A 19,069-nucleotide genomic window follows, 5' to 3' on the forward strand; every position below is an offset into this window, starting at 1 on the left:
GGGTATAAAGATTACTTAAAATAAATAAATCAACTGGGGCGTCTGAGTGGCTTGGTTAGTTAAGCATCTGACTTCAGCTCAGGTCATAATCCTGGTGTCCTAGGATTGAGCCCTGCACTGGGCTCCCTGCTCAGTGGGAAGCCTGCTTTCCCTCTCCCACTCCCCCTGCTTGTGTTCCTGCTCTCCCTGTCTCTCTGTCAAATAAATAAATAAATAAATAAAGTTAAAAATAAAAAAAAAAAAAGAATAAAGAGGAGATTAAAAATCTGCCACAAAAGGGGTGCCTCGCTGTCTCAGTCAGTGGAGTGTATGACTCTTCACCTCAAGGTTGTGAGGTCCAGTCCCATGTTGGGTGCAAAGATTACTTAAAAATAAAATCCCTTTTTTTTTTTTTTTTTAAAAGGTTCATTTATTTAAGAGAGAGAAAAAGGGAGAGAGAGAATGCAGGCAGGGGGAGGAGCAGAGGGAGAAGGGGAAAGAGAATCCTCAAAAAGACTCCCCACTGAGCACAGAGCTCATGTGGGGCTTGATCCCAGGATCCTGAGATCATAACCCGAGCCAAAATCAAGAGCCGGATGCTCAACCAACTGTACCACCCAGGCACCCCAAAATAAAATCCTTTTTTAAAAAATCTGCCACAACAGAACTAAAATACAAAATATCAGTTGCATAAATAGATCAGAGTTGAATTATTCTAAGGTCTTTTTTGTGTTGTTTAGAAGGAGGTTTAAGATGCTGATTATTAGGGGCGCCTGGGTGGCTCAGTGGGTTAAAGCTTCTGCCTTTGGCTCAGGTCATGATCTCAGGGTCCTGGGATCGAGCCCCACATCAGGCTCTCTACTCAGTGGGGAGCCTGCTTCCTCCTCTCTCTCTGTCTACTTGTGGTCTCTGTCAAATAAATAAATAAAAATCTTTAAAAGATGCTGATTATTAGCTTTTGACTTTGGTAAATTAATTATGTACATTAAAACTTCCTAAATAAAATCTAAAAGATTATCAACAGATTTTTACAACCCCCACAAAAAAAGAGAAAATAAGAGGGAATAACAAAATGAAACCAAAAGAAGACAGAAGGAAAAACAAGAAAAAATATTATAAGATGAGATAAAGAGAAAGCAGAAATGTAGATGATAGGAATATATCCAAACATAACGTTATTACTGAAACTGTAAATAGATGAAATTCCAGTTAAAAAGATTAACACCCATATTAATAGAAATTCATGCATATGCTGTTTACAAGAGATGCATTGGCACCAAAAGGCTGAAGGAAAAGAATGGAAGAAAAATAAAATAAGTAAACGCAAAGATAAAATCCGTTAGAACTATATTAATATCCGACAAAACAGACTTCCAACAAAAGACATTACTGATACTACATAATGCAAAAAAAGTACAATTTACTAGGTCAATACGACAATTTTAAAGTTGTATGCTCCCAGTTGGAGTTTTAAAATACATAAAGCAAAAGATCAACAGAGTTATAAGGAGAAACAGACAAATTCATCATCAGAGCGAGAGATTTTATTTTTTTAAGATTTTATTTATTTATTTGGCAGACAGAGATCACAAGTAGGCAGAGAAGCAGGCAGAAAGAGAGGGAAGCAGGCTCCTGGCTGAGTAGAGAGCCCGATGCGGGACTCGATCCCAGGACCTTGAGATCATGACCTGAGCTGAAGGCAGTGGCTTAACCCACTGAGCCACCCAGGCGCACCCAGAGTGAGAGATTTTAAAACACCTCATTTGGTAAATAGTTTGTACAGATAAATCAGTAAGGATATAAATGATTTTAACGACATAATTAACAAGCTAAGTGTGATGGACACATGCAGAATCTTGTATCCAATGACCAGCCACCCTTACTCTAGTGACAGAATTTACAGCACCTTTATTCATGATAGCTAAAAGGAGAAACAACCCAAATGCCCATCAGCTGGGAAATGGATAAATGAAGTGTGGTACAGCCATATAATAGCATATTATCCAGTCATAGAAAGGAATGAAGTACTAATATGTGCTACAATTTGGATGAACCTCGAAGACATGTGCAGTGAAAGGAGCCAGTCACCTAAGGCTGGATAGTATTTGATTCCATTTATATGCAATGTGCTGAAGGACAAATCCACAAAGAAAGAAAAGGTGGTTGTCAGAGGCAGGGGGAAGGTGAAATGGAGAACACCCTGATAATGGGTATGGTTTTCTTTTTTGAGGAAATGAAAATATTCTGGAGTTAGGTATTAGTGATGGCTGCACAACTTTGTGAATATGCCAAAACTCACTGAATTCTATACTTTCTAATTAATTAATTAATTAATTATTTTTAAAGAGGCTCCATGCCCAGTGTAGAGCCCAATGCAGGCTTGAATTCACAACCCTGACATCAAGACCCAGAGATGATGTCAAGAGTTGGACGCTTAACCAACTAAGCCACCCAGGCACCCCTGAATTCTATGCTTTAAAAGACTGCGTGACAGAAGGGAAGGGGGTAGAGGGATGGGGTAACGAGATGATGGGTACTAAGGAGGGCATGTGTTGTGATGAGTACTGAGCGTTGTATGCAACTAATGAATCGTTGAACACTATATCAAAAACTTATGCTGTACTATATGCTGGCTAACTGAAAATTTAAAAAATTAGCATCTGCCAAATAAATAAATAAATAAAAGACTGTGAATTTATTCTCAATTAAATTAAGAAATACATATAATATTACACAGTATTAAGAACAAATCTAATGACACTTTGCAGAATCTTAATAAAAAAAGTCTAAAACTTTGCTAAAATAATTTAAAGAAGTCTTACATAAATGATGACACATCAAATTTAAAGATTGGAATAATCAATATCACCATTATGTTAATTCTCCAAAATATGACTGGTCCACAGAATCCACGCAATTCCAATAAAACCTCCAATTTTTTTATGCTTGACTTAACAGATAAATAGATAAGAAAAGGGCCGAGAATGATCAATAACCAGTGCATTCTTACCTGATAAAGATTTTAAAGCCATAATAACTAAGGCAAGAATAAAGTAGTCGAGTAACAGATAAACTTGCCAAAACAAAAGGAACAGACTAAAGGGCCAGAAAGGGACCCCCCGTGAGTACATGGAAATGGTGGGAGCACTGACGGTGCAGACAAATGTGGAGAGGATGGCCAGTTCAAGGTGCTGCTTATTCCTATTAGGAAACAAAACAGAACCCTACCTCACAGAAGATGTAAAAACCAATCTGAGCTGCCTTAAAGGCTTGTATGTGAAAAACAAAACTATTAAGCTTTTAGAAGAAAATAGAAGAGTGTCTTATAATCTTTGGATAAAAGGGATTTCTGCAACAAGACACAAATGACAAACCACAGTTAAAGAGTAATAAATCTGATTATGTTAAAATAATCTTTTGTTCATCAAGACATCATGAAGAATGAAAGACTCATAGTGGGAAAAGATACGTTTAACCAATATAACCAGAGAGTATTAGTATCTAGAATATATAAAAAAAACTTCTAGGGGCACCTGGGTGGCTCAGTGGGTTAAAGCCTCTGCCTTCGACTCAGGTCATGATCTCAGGGTCCTGGGATCGAGCTCCACATCGGGCTCTCTGCTCAGCAGGGAGCCTGCTTCCTCCTATCTCTCTGCCTGCCTCTCTGCTTACTTATAATCTTTGTCTGTCAAATAAATAAATAAAATCTTAAAAAAAAAACAACTTCTGAGAGATATGAAAATGACAAACAACTCAAGAGAAAAATGGGCAAAAGATTTGAATAGACACAAAAGAAGTAAAAATGGCATCATGCAATATGAACCTTCAATCTCTTTTTTTTTTTTTTTAAGATTTTTATTCATTTATTTGACAGACAGAGATCACAAGGAGGCAGAGAGGCAGGCAGAGAGAGAGAGGGGGAAGCAGCTCCCTGCCGAGCACAGAGCCCGATACAGGGCTGGATTGCAGGACCCTGAGATCATGACCTGAGCTGAAGGCAGAGGCTCAACCCACTGAGCCACCCAGGTGCCCCTTTCAGTCTCTTTCTCAAAGAAACAAAGTCAAACCACCAAATGAGAAAACACTACTTACCTCCTAGAATAATAAACAGTGAACAGCCAAACTATTATCAAACTGGATACTGTCCAAATGGGATGCTTTCTTACCTTGTAATAGGCCTTTGCATTGTTAAAAAGCAGCTGGAAGTCAGCCGTCAGCAGATTAACATCATCATACTCTTCCATTTTTAGCTTTTGCTGGATTTTCATCAAATCAATGGGCTGAGAAACCACTTCGTAATAGTCTGGTTGATTTCTGTTGTAATTTTTTTAAAAGGGTATTAGTCCAAAGCCCATATAAAGTTATATTTCAAGACCACTTGTGGTCATGCCCAACATTCCAAGCTATAGAACATACTAGACTTACTCCCATTATTAGAACTAAAAGACAGCAACAAAAGCCAGGTGCATCCGCAAGCTCTTTTCTAAGTATATATTAGCAACATGAAAACCTAACATAACATCTGTGATGGATATTTATAGGCTAAATATTTAAGATTTAGGGCAACCAGAGCTAAAACAATATCACGCAGCATCTTCTGCAAATGAAAATAACTTACCTTTTGTAGAGTTCAACAGTGGCTGAAAAGAGATTCACATTTCAAAGCTCTTTACAAACTTATAAAATGGATTGTCTCTTCACTTAGTGACCACACAACTTTTCCTGCCAAGTACTATCAAGTGTCTATTATATATATTGCTCTAATATCAATTACTAAACTTACAGAGGAGAAAGATAAGGTCATTGGCACAAGGGGCTTACCAAAGATAACAGGGTGTAAGGCATAAACATGACCAAACTATTAAAAAAAAAAACAAAACCCTAAACATAGGTATGATAAATAAAAAATCAGGACGTCGATTATCTCTTGAGGGGAGGGTTAGTTAGGATCACACAAGAAACTTTAAAAGTGGTTATAAATGAAAATTTCTTTTTTTTTTTTTTAAGGATTTTACTTTATTTATGTGAGAGAGAGAATGAGAGAGAGAGAGCATGAGAGGGGAGAAGGTCAGAGGGAGAAACAGACTCCCTACTGAGTAGGGAGCCTGATGTGGGACTTGATCCCAGGACTCCAGGATCATGACCTGAGCTGAAGGCAGTCACCTAACCAACTGAGCCACCCAGGTGCCCCATAAGTGATAATTTCTTAAGTTGGGTTTTGGGTTCATGGATGTTTATTATTATTAATCTCTCTGTATTTTTCTTATAAAAAATTTTTATTTAAATTCAATTAATTAACACACAGTATATTTTTAGTTTCAGAGGTAGGTGGAGCTCAGTGATTATCACTGATTCATCAGTTGTATGTAACATCCAGTGCTCATTACGTCACTTGTCCTCCTTAATGCCCATTACCACCTGGGGCTTTTTTCAAATGGAATTTCATAAGACAAGTAAACCTCCTGAAAAATTATTTCAGTGACTATTTCTCTCAATTCTCCCTCAGGGGTAGGTAGTTAACTCCATTCCAGAGGTATAAGAAATAAATTATTACATACAAAGAATGTCATGTCATGGGACGCCTGGGTGGCTCAGTGGGTTAAGCCGCTGCCTTCAGCTCAGGTCATGATCCTGGGGTCCTGGGATCGAGTCCTGCATCGGGCTCCTTGCTTGGCAGGGAGCCTGCTTCCTCCTCTCTTTCTGCCTGCCTCTCTGCCTGCTTGTGTGTACTCTCTCTCTCTGACAAATAAATAAATAAAATCTTTAAAAAAAAAAAAAAAAAAAAAAAAAAAAAAAAAAGAATGTCATGTCATTAAGGCTTTAAACTCTCTTGGGACCTTGGCTGACATGTTATAGCCATATATGTAGGATATAGTTAATTTTTAAAACCTTTGTTATTCTGACGTAGAATCTGCAAGAAAGAGATAAAGCATGTTTTCTGAACCATTTGAAGGTCAGCTGCTGACACGAGGTCCTATCGCCCCTGAATAATTAAGTATTTCCTATAAACGAGGTCCACAGCTCAACCACCAAAATCAGGAAATTGGTAACTGTTCCAAAAGTTCTGTAACTGTTCTGAAAGTGTCCTTTATAACCAAAGGATCAAGCCCAGAATCGTGTGCTGCACTTAGTTATATCTCTTTAGTTTCTTTTGTTCTGAAACAGGTCCTCAGTCTTTCCTCAAACTTTTAGGGTCTTGATACTTTCGAGTAACTATGGGCCAGTTATTTTATAGGGTGTCCCTCAATTTGAGTTTGTCTATTTTCCTGACGAATGAACGCAGGATGCGCTTCAGCAGGACTGTGACAGAAATGATGCTGTGCTCATCACACTGTCTCCTATCAGGTGGCACACGATTTCACACTTGTCCTAGTACTTGGGCGAGGCTCATGCTGATTGCTGATTACAGTGGTGTCTGCCAAGCTTCTCAACTGACCAAGTTACTGTTTTTCTCCCTGTACTTTATGGAGTGTTACCTCCAGACTATGAGTCCATTCCTAATCAATTTGCTCATTTATTTATATCAATATGGATCCCCAGATTCCTACTTGGAAGTCATTAAAACCCATGACATTAATTATTCTGAGGCTCCAAGTGCTCAAAGTTGGGCCAGGAGGCGTCCTCACAAGATGGTGTGTACTCTCTACGTGCTTCTGACATGCTCCCATCACCCTCTGAACAGTTGCTTACTTTTTGGCAGCCTAAGATGGTAAGGTTCATCTTATACTTTCCTTGCCCTTAAAATCAGTGATTTCCCCAAAGAACTCTAGTTCTTTGCAATGGTAAATGGTATTTAAAAATGAAGTCTGAGGTGCTGGATGTGCTCACATATACTGGTGTGTTACTGCTCTCAGGCTGTCTCAATGGACAAAGCTGGGGACAGACATACTCATCTATAGCTACATTTCTAGTATCTACATATGCTGGGAAACATGAATTCACACCAACATTTCCAATTCCAATCCTACACCACAGAGTTCGATCTACTTTCCTTTTCCTGCTTGTACTCCCTTTCTCAGATAATGAGAAGCCTGAGTCCTAGTACTGACAATGTATTTACATACGATTGGTCTTCTGTATATAACCCATCTCCTCTTGCTGCTATCTACCTCCACCCCATAATGCTTCTCCTCTCCTCACTAAGGCTATGACCCCCTGCCCTGGGCTAGGCCACCCCTCATGTGGATGTCCTCCTTACCCTACCCATGACAGACCACTGCCACCACTATATCATCCTCCCTCCACTTAGGCCTCAGCATGCTGTGCCAGGAAGTCCTTCAGCATAAAACCCGTTTACCACGCCCAGGTTCTGACAATCCGTGATGTGTGATATTGTTACTACCCACAACCCTCCCCACCACACCACACCACCTGTCTTCCCAACAGATGCCAAGTTTGCTCAGTCTCACCTAATGGCTTTTGGATTAAATTCTTCAGGAAGGGAAAAGAAGAGGAAAAATAGATTGAGTTTTTTTAAAAAAGCTCTTATCAATTATTTATGATTTTAGTGAACTATGAAATTAAGTGTGAGGAGTAAAAGGAGTACTCATTCTGCTATTTGGAGAAAATGCAGGAACATAAAGGTCTTGGTGAGTAATAACAAAGGACCATCCAGGCCTAATGCTGCTGTTGTCAGTGGTGCCAAAGGACCTTCTCAGGGTGAGCTTTAGAGCTTTTTTAGGGCTTTGTTAACCTGATATCCACATGGCTCTCTCCACCTGGGCCCGATGGGCCACAGTCCACTCTGCTCCTTGCTGAGGCTGGACCTCAGCAGCCTCTCAGGCTTGGGGGATTATCTGTAGACAACTGAGAACCCAATGAGGACATGACCCTCAGAAGAACACTCTCTCCCAGAAGCTCTGTGAGAGGGCTCCTCGCAAACATTTTCAGACTTACCACACCAACAAAAGGAGATCAGGATCCCAACATTCCACTCTACATGATAAGGTCAACGCAAGGGCCTCCGCTTTTCAAAGTGAAAGAGTTCTACTAATTTTTCCCAATTAAATCAACATGCAGAAGAGCATAAGATAATATAAGTTGTCCCTACGCATCCAGAGATACAAGCACTATTAGTATTCTTCCCGACCTCCAAGCCTACGTATACACAAACAGAATTGTGCAGGTACACATTCTTGCACAACAGCTTTTCTCCTTCAACAACAGGCGAGGGCACCCTGCCATGATATGGCCGCTGAACAGCCAAATCACAACTGACACTCTGAACCAGATAAGTGAGAAATACTGGGCCTGATATGCAGAACCTGCTGGCTACCCCCAAACGCATTTTCCTTTATCTCCAGGATGGCAGCATTCTGAGCTGCTGTGTGACTACTAACGAGCATCTTCTCAGCCTTGTTGCAGCTAAGTCCTGGCCAATACAAGAGCTGAAGTGTACCATATCCAGGTCATATCCTTAACATGCCTTCTTCACCCACTGGGCTGGAAGACAGCTATGGTGGTGAGCCATCTCAGACCATGCAGACAGGAGTGACACCCCAAGGACAGCAGAGGAAAGAGACAGTACCTAGGCCCTGAGGACTTTATAGAACAAAATTTTTATTTGAGAACAATTTTTCTTGTTTCAACCACTGTTAATTTGGATGTCTTAGCATAAGTAGCTTAATAGACTAATCAAAACAAAGTCTCAAATGCTCTAAGATTCACAATTGTGTACCTCTGAGCATTACGGCTTCCCACAAACTCTTAAGAAAACATACACTTTCCACAGAGGGGTACAGGTGCCCTCAGGCACGGCACTGGGGGAGGGCAAGCAGTGCTCACAGGGTATCGCAGTTTGGAGGCTAGAAGACAGTGCACTAGCCCCCCAAAGCCTGCTGGTGGGAAACAGGCAGCAGAGGGCAGTACTTTTCTACAAGGAGTTTATGTAGTCCAGTATGATGCTGTTCCTCTCTCCAGCATACTGGTTAAGAGCACAGGTTCTAGAATCAGAAAGCCTTGAGTATGCATCCTGGTTATCCTTTAGTTCTGAGAACTTGTGTAAAAATTCTCATCGATAAACCACAATACTAATACTTTAATACTTCTCAGGTTTAAACAATATAAGGAAGTGCTTGGCATTGTGTCTAGCATGTGGTAAACAATAAATATTTTATTATCATATGCTAATTAAATGACAACTTTTAAAAGACCGTTATGATAAACCAACTGAAATCTGGAGACAGTTACCTCATTTTAAAAAGAACCTTTCTTTTCTGGCCATGACTAATTCACATCCTTTAATTCAGGATGCTGATACTGCATTCTTAATGGCTCTGCTCTGTGGGGTGAAAAGTCTGACTTGAGCTCAACCTTCAGCTTGTTCATTATCCACTGCGGCATCAACAATCATGAATGGATCTAAATCTTTAGTTAACTCATTGTACTCGTTTCCTAAAGCTGCTGTCACAAATCACCAGACTTAATGGCTTCAAACAACCAAATTTTATTATCTTACAGAAGTCCTACATGAGTCTTGTTGGGGTAAAAAGCAAGGTGTTGGTGTCCCTTCTGGAGGTTTTAGGGAAGAATCTACTTCCTCATCCTTTCCAGCTTCTAAAGGCTGCCTGCATTCATTTGCTTGTAGCCCCCTTTCTCCATCTTCAAAGTCAGGAATGTAGCATCTTCAAGTCCGTCTCTAACTCTGACTCTTCTGCCTCCCTCCTCCCTGTTTAAGGACCCTTACACTGAGCCCATCTGAATAATTCAGGATAATCTCTCCAAGTCAAAGTTTAGTTGATAAATTTAATTTTTCTTTAGCATGTAATCCAACATATTCATAGATTCTAGGGGTTGGAACATGGACATACTTGGGGGCCATTATTCTGTCTACCACACTTCAGTATGTTTTCAGAATAACTTCAACTGACAGAGTAGTGGGGAATAGTGATGTTATTTTGATAGCAAGAGAGGAAAGAAGATCTAGTCAGGGAGAACACAGCCTCTATAGGGAGGTATGTGCAATGTGCATATTCAGCCAATAATTTGTTTTGCTTCATTGGACCATGGAAGTCAAGCCCAAAAGTATGGGGACAAAGAAAAAAAGCAAAATAAAAATAACGATTGTGGCCTCTGTATATTTAAAAAACTGATTCCTTTTACCAATGATAGCTACAACTTCACTGCTATCTTAAACACTAAGTAATTTTTAAAAAGATGCTTCATTCTTAAGGACCTAAAGAACATAATAAACCCAAAATAAGCAAGAGGAATGAAATAATATACAAAGCAGAGATAAAAAAAAAAAATCACAAGGACAATAGAAAAACCAAAAAAAAAAAAAACAAAAAAGCTAAGAATTGTTTTTTTTTAAAAAAACAACAAAAATGAAAAACCCTTATCTGGATGAAATAAAAAAAAAAAAGAAGACTCATATAAAATCAGAAATGAAAGAGGGGACATTGCAACTAATGCCACAGAAATAAAAAGAATTATAAAAGAATACTATGAACAATTGTATGCCAATAAAATGGACAATCGAGAAGAAATAGATAAATTCCTAGAAACACACAACCTATCAAAACTGAGTATGAAGAAACAGAAAACCCAAATAGACCTCTAACTAGTACAGAGACTAAATCGGTAATCAAAAGAACAACTAAAGGTTACCTGAGTGGAGATGGTAAGGGGAAGGGTGAAAAAGGTGACAGGGATTAAAGAGTATACTTATTGTGATGAGCACAGAGTAATATACAGAATTGTTGAATCAGTATATTGTACACCTAAAACTAATTTAACACTATGTTAACAATACCAGAATTAAAAAAAAAAAAAAAATCTCCCAGCAAAGAAAAGTCCTGGACTTTTGGCTTCACCGGAAAATTCTACTGAACACTTGAAGAACTAACATTAATCCTTCTCAAACTTTTCCTGAAAAATTGGAGGAAAAAGTTACTTATTTTGTGAAGCCACCAATACCCTGATACCAAAGCCAGCAGACACTACAAGAAAACTACAGACCAACATCTTTTATGAACGCTGATATAAAAATCCTCAACAAAATACTAGCAAAATGAATTTAGCAGCATATTAAAAGGATTATACACTATAAACAAGAGGGGTTTATTCCTGGAATTCAAGGATGATTCAACCTATGAAAACTGATAAAGTAATACATCACCGTAACAAATGATGGAAAATAACCGAGTGATCATCTCAACTGCTACAAAAAAAGAATCTGACAAAATTCAATAATAGCCTTTCATGATAAAACTCAACAAATTAGGTATAAATGGAAAGTACCTCAACATAATAAAGACCATACATGAAAAGCCAACAGCTACCATCATACTCAACTTGGTGAAAGACTGAAAGCTTTTCCTCCAAGTTTAGAAATAAAACAAGGATGCTTGCTTACACCACTTCTTTTCAACATATTACTGGAAGTCCTAGACAGAATAATTAGGCAACAAAAAGAAAAGGCCTCCCAACTGAAAAGAAAGAAGTAAAATTATCTCTGTTCACAGATGACATGATCTCATATGCAGAAAACTTTAAAGGTTCAAAAAAATTAACAGCAGAATAAGTGAATTCAGCCAAGTTGCAGTATACAGAATTAACACACACAAAAATCAGTTGCATTTCAATACACTAACAGTGAACAATCCAAAAAGGAAGAAAACAATTTACAATAGCATCAAAAATAATAAAAACTTACAAATAAATTAAACAAAAGGTAAAAAACTTGTACACTGAAAACTACACACTTCTGTAAGAAATTAAAGACACAAGGGCGCCTGGATGGCTCAGTGGGTTAAGCCACTGCCTTCGGCTCAGGTCATGATCTCAAGGTCCTGGGATCGAGTCCCGCATCGGGCTCTCTGCTCAGCAGGGAGCCTGCTTCCCTTCCTCTCTCTCTGCCTGCCTCTCTACTTGTGATCTCTGTCTGTCAAATAAATAAATAAAAATCTTTAAAAAAAAATAAAAAAGAAAGAAATTAAAGACACAAATAAATGGAAAGAGAGCTCATGTTCATGGATTAAAAAAGTTACATATTGTTAAGACACCAATACTCCCAAAGTTATCCACAGATTCAGTGCAACACCTATCAAAATCTCAACAGCACTTTTTGCAGGAACAGAAAAATCCATCCTGAAATTCATATGGAATTTCAAAGAGCCCCAAATAGCCAAATCTATCCTGAGAAAGAACAAAGTTGAAGACTGTACTAGGGTTCTTCAGAGAAACATAACCAATAGAAAATATACACAAACACACATATATGTATATACACGCACAGACACATGGATGAGATTTATTACAGGAACTGGCTCGTGTGATTATGGAGGCCAAGAAGTCCAAGACCTGTCATCTGCCAGGGAACCAGAAAAGCCAGTGGTATAATTCAGTATGAGTTTGAAGGCCCAAGAACAAGGAGCTCTGAGATCCAAAGGCAGAAGCAGATGATGTCTCAGCTCAGAGGGCACCAACTCATCCTTCCTCCCCACTTTCATTCTTCTCAAGGTCTCAGGGGATTGGATGGTACCCAACTGCACTGGTTAATGCCATCTTCTTTACTTAGTCTCCTACCCAGATGCTCATCTCTTTCAGAGACATCCTTATAAACATAGATATCTGGGCATCCCTTAGCCCAGTCAAGCTGGGCTTAATAAAATTAACTATCACGATGACTCATGTTTTCTGATTTCAAAACTTACTACAAAACTACAAGTTTGGCAAGGATGTGGAGAAACTGGAACCCTTGTACACTGTTGGTGGGAATGTAAAATGGTGCAGTGACATGGGAAACAGTATGGTCGTTCCTCAAAAAATTAAAAATTGAATTACTATCAGATCCAGCAATGCCACTTCTGGGTATATATCCAAAAGAACTGAAAGCAGCATCAAGAGGTATTTATATGCCCGTGTTTACCGCAGTATTCCTCACAAGAGCCAAGAGGTAAAAGCAACTGAAGTGTTTTATCAATGGATGCGTAAATAAACAAAAGATAGTATATCCATACAATGGAATATCATTCAGCCTTAAAAAGGAAGGAAATCCTGTCATATGCTACAACATGGAGACCACTGAAACCATTACGCTAAGTGAAAGAAGAAGTCACAAAAGACAACCACAGTATGATTCCATTTACGTAAGACCCTGGATGTAGTCAAATTTAGAGCAACAGGAGGTGTAATGGTGACTGCCAGGGGTTGGCGGCAGGAGAAAAGGAATATAGAGTATTGTAATGGGTACAGAATTTCAATTCTGCAATTTTAAAAAGTTTTGGAGATCTGTTATATAACAATATGAATAAACCCTTAATGATCGGTACACTTAAAAATGTAAAATGTATGAATTTTATGCCATATTTCACAATAAAAAAATTAAAAAAAAAAAAAAAGCTTCATTACATCTTGACAAAACTAAAATCTAGACCCCAGTATCCTTTAAGCCATTCCTTCCAGCGGAGAACTCTATTACGAAACGCTGTACACATGGACCCAGGACCAAATCCCTCCCACTCACCTTCCAACTCACCTTCGTTTTGGTGCCCTAATGAAGAGCTCACAGAGGAGCCTGCCCTGCTCATCCTTATAGTCTCGGATGGTATTGTACAGCTCATGGCATACAGCAATCTATACATGGGAAAAGTGGAGAAAAAAAACAAACAAACAAAAAAAATCACCAGAAGAAAAAAAAAATCAGAAATGAACAGAAAGCCAGTTGTAGGTATAAGGATCATCCTTAGTAAAAACATATCCATAAAAGGCAAGTAGAGAAGAAAATGGACAAATCCCCCAGTTTCCCACAGGAACCCAAGTCTGAAACATGCTGACAATATTTCCTTATTTAAATAATTTAACTGCTTAGGGGTGCCTGGCTAGCTCAGTCAGAAGAGCATCTGACTCTAGATCTCAGGGTCATGAGTTCAAGCCCCACACTGGATACAGAGATTACTTAAATAAATAAAACTTAAAAAAAAATTTAAGTAATTAAACATCTTGGCATCTCATCAGATTTATACTTGTGATTGTTTTGTTCTCTTAATCTAAATTAGTTCGTATCACTCTTTTGGTTAAAGTCATTCAAAAGAGGAGCTTCTTACTACTGAGAGAATAAAATCTAAACTCCTAACATTGACCATGGAGAATGCAAAGTAACTATATCTGGGCATCCCTTAGCCCAGTCAAGCTGAAACATAAAATTGCATCTGGGCAGACTTTGCCAGTCTCCTTCTTCCTCTTGACCACCTTTCTCTAATCACACCACAATAAACCCATTCCTGACCCAGCACGTCTGCACTGGGTCCCTCTGCCTGGAACACCCTTTTCCAGTTCTGTGTAGGGCCAGTGCCTTCCCATTACAGAGAAACCCCTCAAGGTTTGGGCCCGAGCAGCCTGATTCACCCAAACTTTTTTTTTTCTTAGCATTTATCATTAGCTGAGGGTACTTTATTATCTATTTGTCCATCTGTTTACATTCTGCTTCTGTCACACTAAATCTAGGCTCCATGTGAAAATTGGCTTGTCCCCCCGCCTGCCTCTCTGCCTACTTGTGATCTCTCTCTGTTAAATAAATAAATAAAATCTTAAAAAAAAAGTTCTCATTATAAAGAAAACAACATTTTTTGGGGGGATCCTCTATAGGTGAAGATAGATATGAAACTAATTGTGGCTTCATGTCATAATATATATAGATCAAATCATTATAGTGTACACCTTGAACTTACACGGTTTTAGATGTCAACTACATCTCAATAAAACTAGAAAAAAATATTTTTTTAGAAGATTTATTTGACAGAGAGAGAGAGAGAGCGCGCACACACAAGTGGGGGGGGGGGCGGTGAGGAAGCAGGCTCCCCGCTGAGCAGAGGGCCTGATTCAGGGCTCGATCCCAGGACCGAGATCATGACCTGAGCCAAAGGTAGAGGCGCAACACACTGAGCCACTCAGGCGCCCCTAGAAAAAACTTTTTATTCATATTTCTATTACATTGTCTACCATTCTCCGATCTGTAGAATTCTAAGTCCTTTGGTTATTTTTAATTAGAATTATGTGCTTCAGCAGATTACACTTTTTCATCAAACAGAAACACCTTTTCATCAAAACAGAAATAACTTTATGCAAATTTCTTATTCTAAATACATTCTGAGTAATTACTTTTTTTGAGAGTTCTTAAATATTTATTTTATTTTTAAAATGCATTACTGGGGGGCTCCAGGGTGGCTCAGTCGCTTGGGTGTCCAATGCTTGGTTTCGGCTCAAGTCACAATCTCATGGTTGTGGGACTGAGCCCCAAGTCAGAATCCACATGCTCAGTGTGGAGTCTCCTTGTCCCTCTCCCTCCCCCTCGTGCTCCCCTGCCCCAACTCGCTCACTCTCTGTCTAAAATAAATGAAATTTTTAAATAAAAAAGTATTATTAACATATAACTGACATACAATATTATATTAGTTTCAGGTGTACAACATAGTGATTCAGGTGTACAACATAGTGATTCAAGAAGATACTTACCACCACAGTAAGTATAATCCCTATCTGTCACTATATAATGTTATTACAACATTGTTGACTATACTATTTATGCTGTACTTTTTATCTGTGACTTATTTATTTATTTACTTATTTTTATTTTTTAAAAAGATTTTATTTATTTATTTGACAGAGAGAGATCACAAGTAGGCAGAGAGGCAGGCAGAGAGAGAGGAAGGGAAGCAGGCTCTCTGTTAAGCAGAGAGCATGATGTGGGGCTCGATCCCAGGACCCTGGGATCATGACCTGAGCTGAAGGCAGAGGCTTTAACCCACTGAGCCACCCAGATGCTCCTGACTTATTTATTTTATAACTGCAAGTTTGTACCTCTTAATCCCCTTCAACTATTTCACCCACCCTCCACCCACCATTATTTCTTAATATTAAATTATAACTATTAAGACTATTGGCTAAATATATGCTTTCCATAAAAGAAAGATTAAGACTATTAAGCCAGAGGAAAAAGAAGTGGTGAGGCCTTGCATCTTAACTGCTTATCATTAAAGAAATAGTAGGAAAAGCAGGAAGAAACTGTGTGATGCGAGTTACTCACAGGATCTACAGTTGGAAGATTGGAAAGTCTCCTCCTTTTCCTGCTTGGACCTGGTGTGGATACAGAATGGTGCCCGTCATCAAAGTCCCCGCTGACACTACTGGATGGGGAAGTAGCTCGTCTTCTCTTGGAACCCATGGAATCCAATTTCTTCTATAAGAAATAATTGGCCATGTTCTTATACTTAAATTTAGACACTGCCACCAAGCCCTCAGCTAGGCACTTGCTACCCAGATTCTGGCTCACTTAGGAGGATATTTTAACTGTTGTAAGGAAACTTAACTGTCAGTTTTTTCAGTGGAAGTTCTGGACCTTGTTGCTTCAGCCCCTTCACTTACCAGAATGCTACACTTTTAACTCAGATGGGGCAAATTCAACAAAAGTATACCCATCATATGTCACCACATTTGAATGACCCAATCGCATCTGGTCCCAAATTTACTCCTCACTGGACTTTGACAATCTACATGTAGGGGTACACCAGCGTGGAGGTATTGATCCCTCAGCCCCTGAGGCAGCCAGGGACAGAAGCCCCAAGGCAGTCCCCTCTGGGGTCAACAGCTTCATCTCTTATCCCCAGTGTGTCTAACAACTCTGATCATTTTCCAGGTGGGTCATGATGTGGAAAAAAAATAGTAATCAGTGCCTGAGGCAAAGGAGTAGTGCCAAAGTGTAGGGGACAGAGGACAATTAACCTTCTAGCATTTTAGATGAATTCTAAAATTAACACACTCCATTCATTAAAGAAGGCCACAAAATATATCCCTGGAAAATACTTAATGTGACTTACCATACCTATGTCAAAGTAGTAAAGCCGTTTTGAAACTTTTCTGTCAATCAGACTGACCTCCTTTTCAGTTATATGAGGTATTCTATCCCCATGAATTCTGAAATCATAGCTTTAAGTTTCAGCAGATGATCTGGAATAGTACCTCAGAGGGGAACTTTTAGATCCTAGTTGGCCTTCCAGAAACACATCAATATTTGCTGTCAGGGAGGCTGTCTAGTATCTAATGTTAACACAACTTCACAAATGTACACATTTGACTGTAACACAAAAAATGCGACAATTGCAATGATCTGCCACAGCTAGAGGGCAAGGGTATATACCTGAGAAGGTCCTATAATGCTTATACAATTTAACAACAGTATCAAATAGTATACTGTGATTTCAAAGGTCTGTCTCCAAAACTAAAAGAAAAAACTGATTCCAGTTTCACTCATTAACGTTCAATGTCGGTAAACTAAGACACCAGCAGCTGAAAGAATGGATTGTTGGTGGGCATGGAGAGAAAAACTAGGGATCTCCAGGGAACACAAAGGAGGAGCAAAACAAACCAACAAATAGAACATTCTGGTAACCAACTAAGAAACAAGAGGAGTCTCCTATCTCTTCCTCTGAACTATGGTCCACACGGTATTTAAAAACAGCCTACCATGACAGTACTCCTTCCTCTCGCTTTGGTTATACAGTACATTAGTTTGCAATTAGCTACAGCTAAAAGGTTCAAAGGGCTTAAGCCAAGGACAGCCAAGTGTTGTTGATTTTATTTTGTTTCATAAAAGGCTGATAAACTGGTCTCAGTTCATTAAGACGAAGAAACGAAGGACCTTGGTAAACAAGCTATGACAAGGACACAAGTGAATCTGATGAACATGACAAGGGAAACTTTATGGAAAGGATAACAAAACTTAAGAAAAGTGGAAGGGAAGAGGCAAGGAAGGACAGAAAAGAGAAAAGGTGTAGATGATCAGTAATTTACCAGCTTTACCAGAGCACAACCAGCTCCTCGAAAAGCCAGTCTCCTCATTATGTCTGAAGGCCAAGTGAAGCCAGTGGGAGAAGGCAGGGCTTTAGAAGTGCTGATGCAGTGTTAATATATTCAAAACTGAAAGAGAAGAACAAGGCAGAGAAAGGGAAAATAAAAAAGAAAGGTCAGAAGGAGTAAAAATGAGTACGAGTAGATAGAAAACATTCAAGTAGAACTGCTACAGAAAGACAAGAGAACTGGAGAAAACAGCTGTATCGGTTCTCTTGTGCCAAACTGCTGAAAGGCTCAGGCACTAACAGTACCGACATTTCTTTCCATTTTAAAACCAAATGCTTTTCATATGCTTAAAGATGGCTCACTGGGATTCCCCTTTACTCACATGGAATGACTGTCAATTCCAGGAATGAAGCATGCCTGCCCAAATGCCCCCTAGTCAGTAAGAGCAGAGTTCAATCACAGAGCTGGAATGGAGAGTGAACACATGTGGAAGGCTCACATGTGACACCGAGTGTTGGCAAGCTGGAACAAACCAAGAATGGCTCATGTGAACAGAGTCTGGAAAACTCCACCCTCTCTAAAAAAAATTCAGAGAAAGACATTTCTTTCCAAAAGTCCTATTGGCGTTGGAAAGACACCACACACAAATTTAAAGAAATTAAAAACAAAGTCTTCAGTCATTTTGGCAGGTGAACAAAAATTATTTTCGGAAATAATCCACTGAAAAGCAAACGACAAAAAACTGTAAATTGTTGCTGTATATATACCAGTTTAGAGCACACAATAACCCAAACTCCTGAAATCATTAACTTTCTTTGGTAAAACAAGAAAAAAATGCAACTTAAGGATAATTTTCAATTATTTTCTTATCCGAAGGACATGTTTTTAAATGCATTTTGAAAGTCTGGCAATAAAGGCGATGTGGCCAGGTAGGTGGGAGAAGCAACAGGACTTGAGCTCCGAAGACCAGAATGTGAGTCCAAGTCCTCCACTTCGAATGATCTATTTGATGTTGCTTGAGTCACAACCTCTCAGAGCTGTTTCTTCACTTCTAAAATGAGAACAGTCAGGTGTGCATATTTGCCTTAGATTATTGGGGTTATGAAATGTACATGAAATCACTTTGAAACTTCAAAGCACAACAAAGAAGTTTCAACTCTAGGATTAACAACTCCCTGGGAAAAGGAATAGCACTTTATTCATTTTTGTAGCTCTGGCTTATAGAATTGTATCTGGTACAGTATGAATGGTCAATTTATATTTTTAATAAACACACTAAAAGTACACATAAGTG

At 38.9% G+C, this 19,069-nt stretch overlaps 1 protein-coding gene across 12 annotated transcripts in view; it reads right to left on the bottom strand.

Annotated features, from left to right (window-relative positions):
- The window catches only part of LOC111143886 (polybromo 1), a 128,081-nt gene extending 109,651 nt beyond the window's left edge, over positions 1 to 18,430 (bottom strand). For 7 of the 12 annotated variants that reach the window (XM_022497918.1, XM_022497916.1, XM_022497915.1 and 4 more), the window contains exons 1-3: positions 16,007 to 17,825; positions 13,460 to 13,557; positions 4,146 to 4,293 (exon numbers count right to left, since the gene is read on the bottom strand). In XM_022497918.1, the coding sequence (XP_022353626.1) occupies positions 4,146 to 4,293; positions 13,460 to 13,557; positions 16,007 to 16,144 (384 nt within the window). In that variant the 5' untranslated portion in view covers positions 16,145 to 17,825. Of the gene's footprint in view, positions 1 to 4,145; positions 4,294 to 13,459; positions 13,558 to 16,006 lie in introns of all 12 variants that reach the window. The other 5 variants (XM_022497926.1, XM_022497921.1, XM_022497920.1 and 2 more) reach the window with 3 other exon arrangements.
- Between the last annotated feature and the right edge of the window lie 639 nt (positions 18,431 to 19,069).

Source organism: Enhydra lutris, unplaced genomic scaffold (assembly GCF_002288905.1).
Source record: "Enhydra lutris kenyoni isolate GAN:26980312 unplaced genomic scaffold, ASM228890v2 scaffoldscaffold10, whole genome shotgun sequence".
In the NCBI taxonomy this organism is placed as follows: Eukaryota; Metazoa; Chordata; class Mammalia; order Carnivora; family Mustelidae; genus Enhydra; species Enhydra lutris.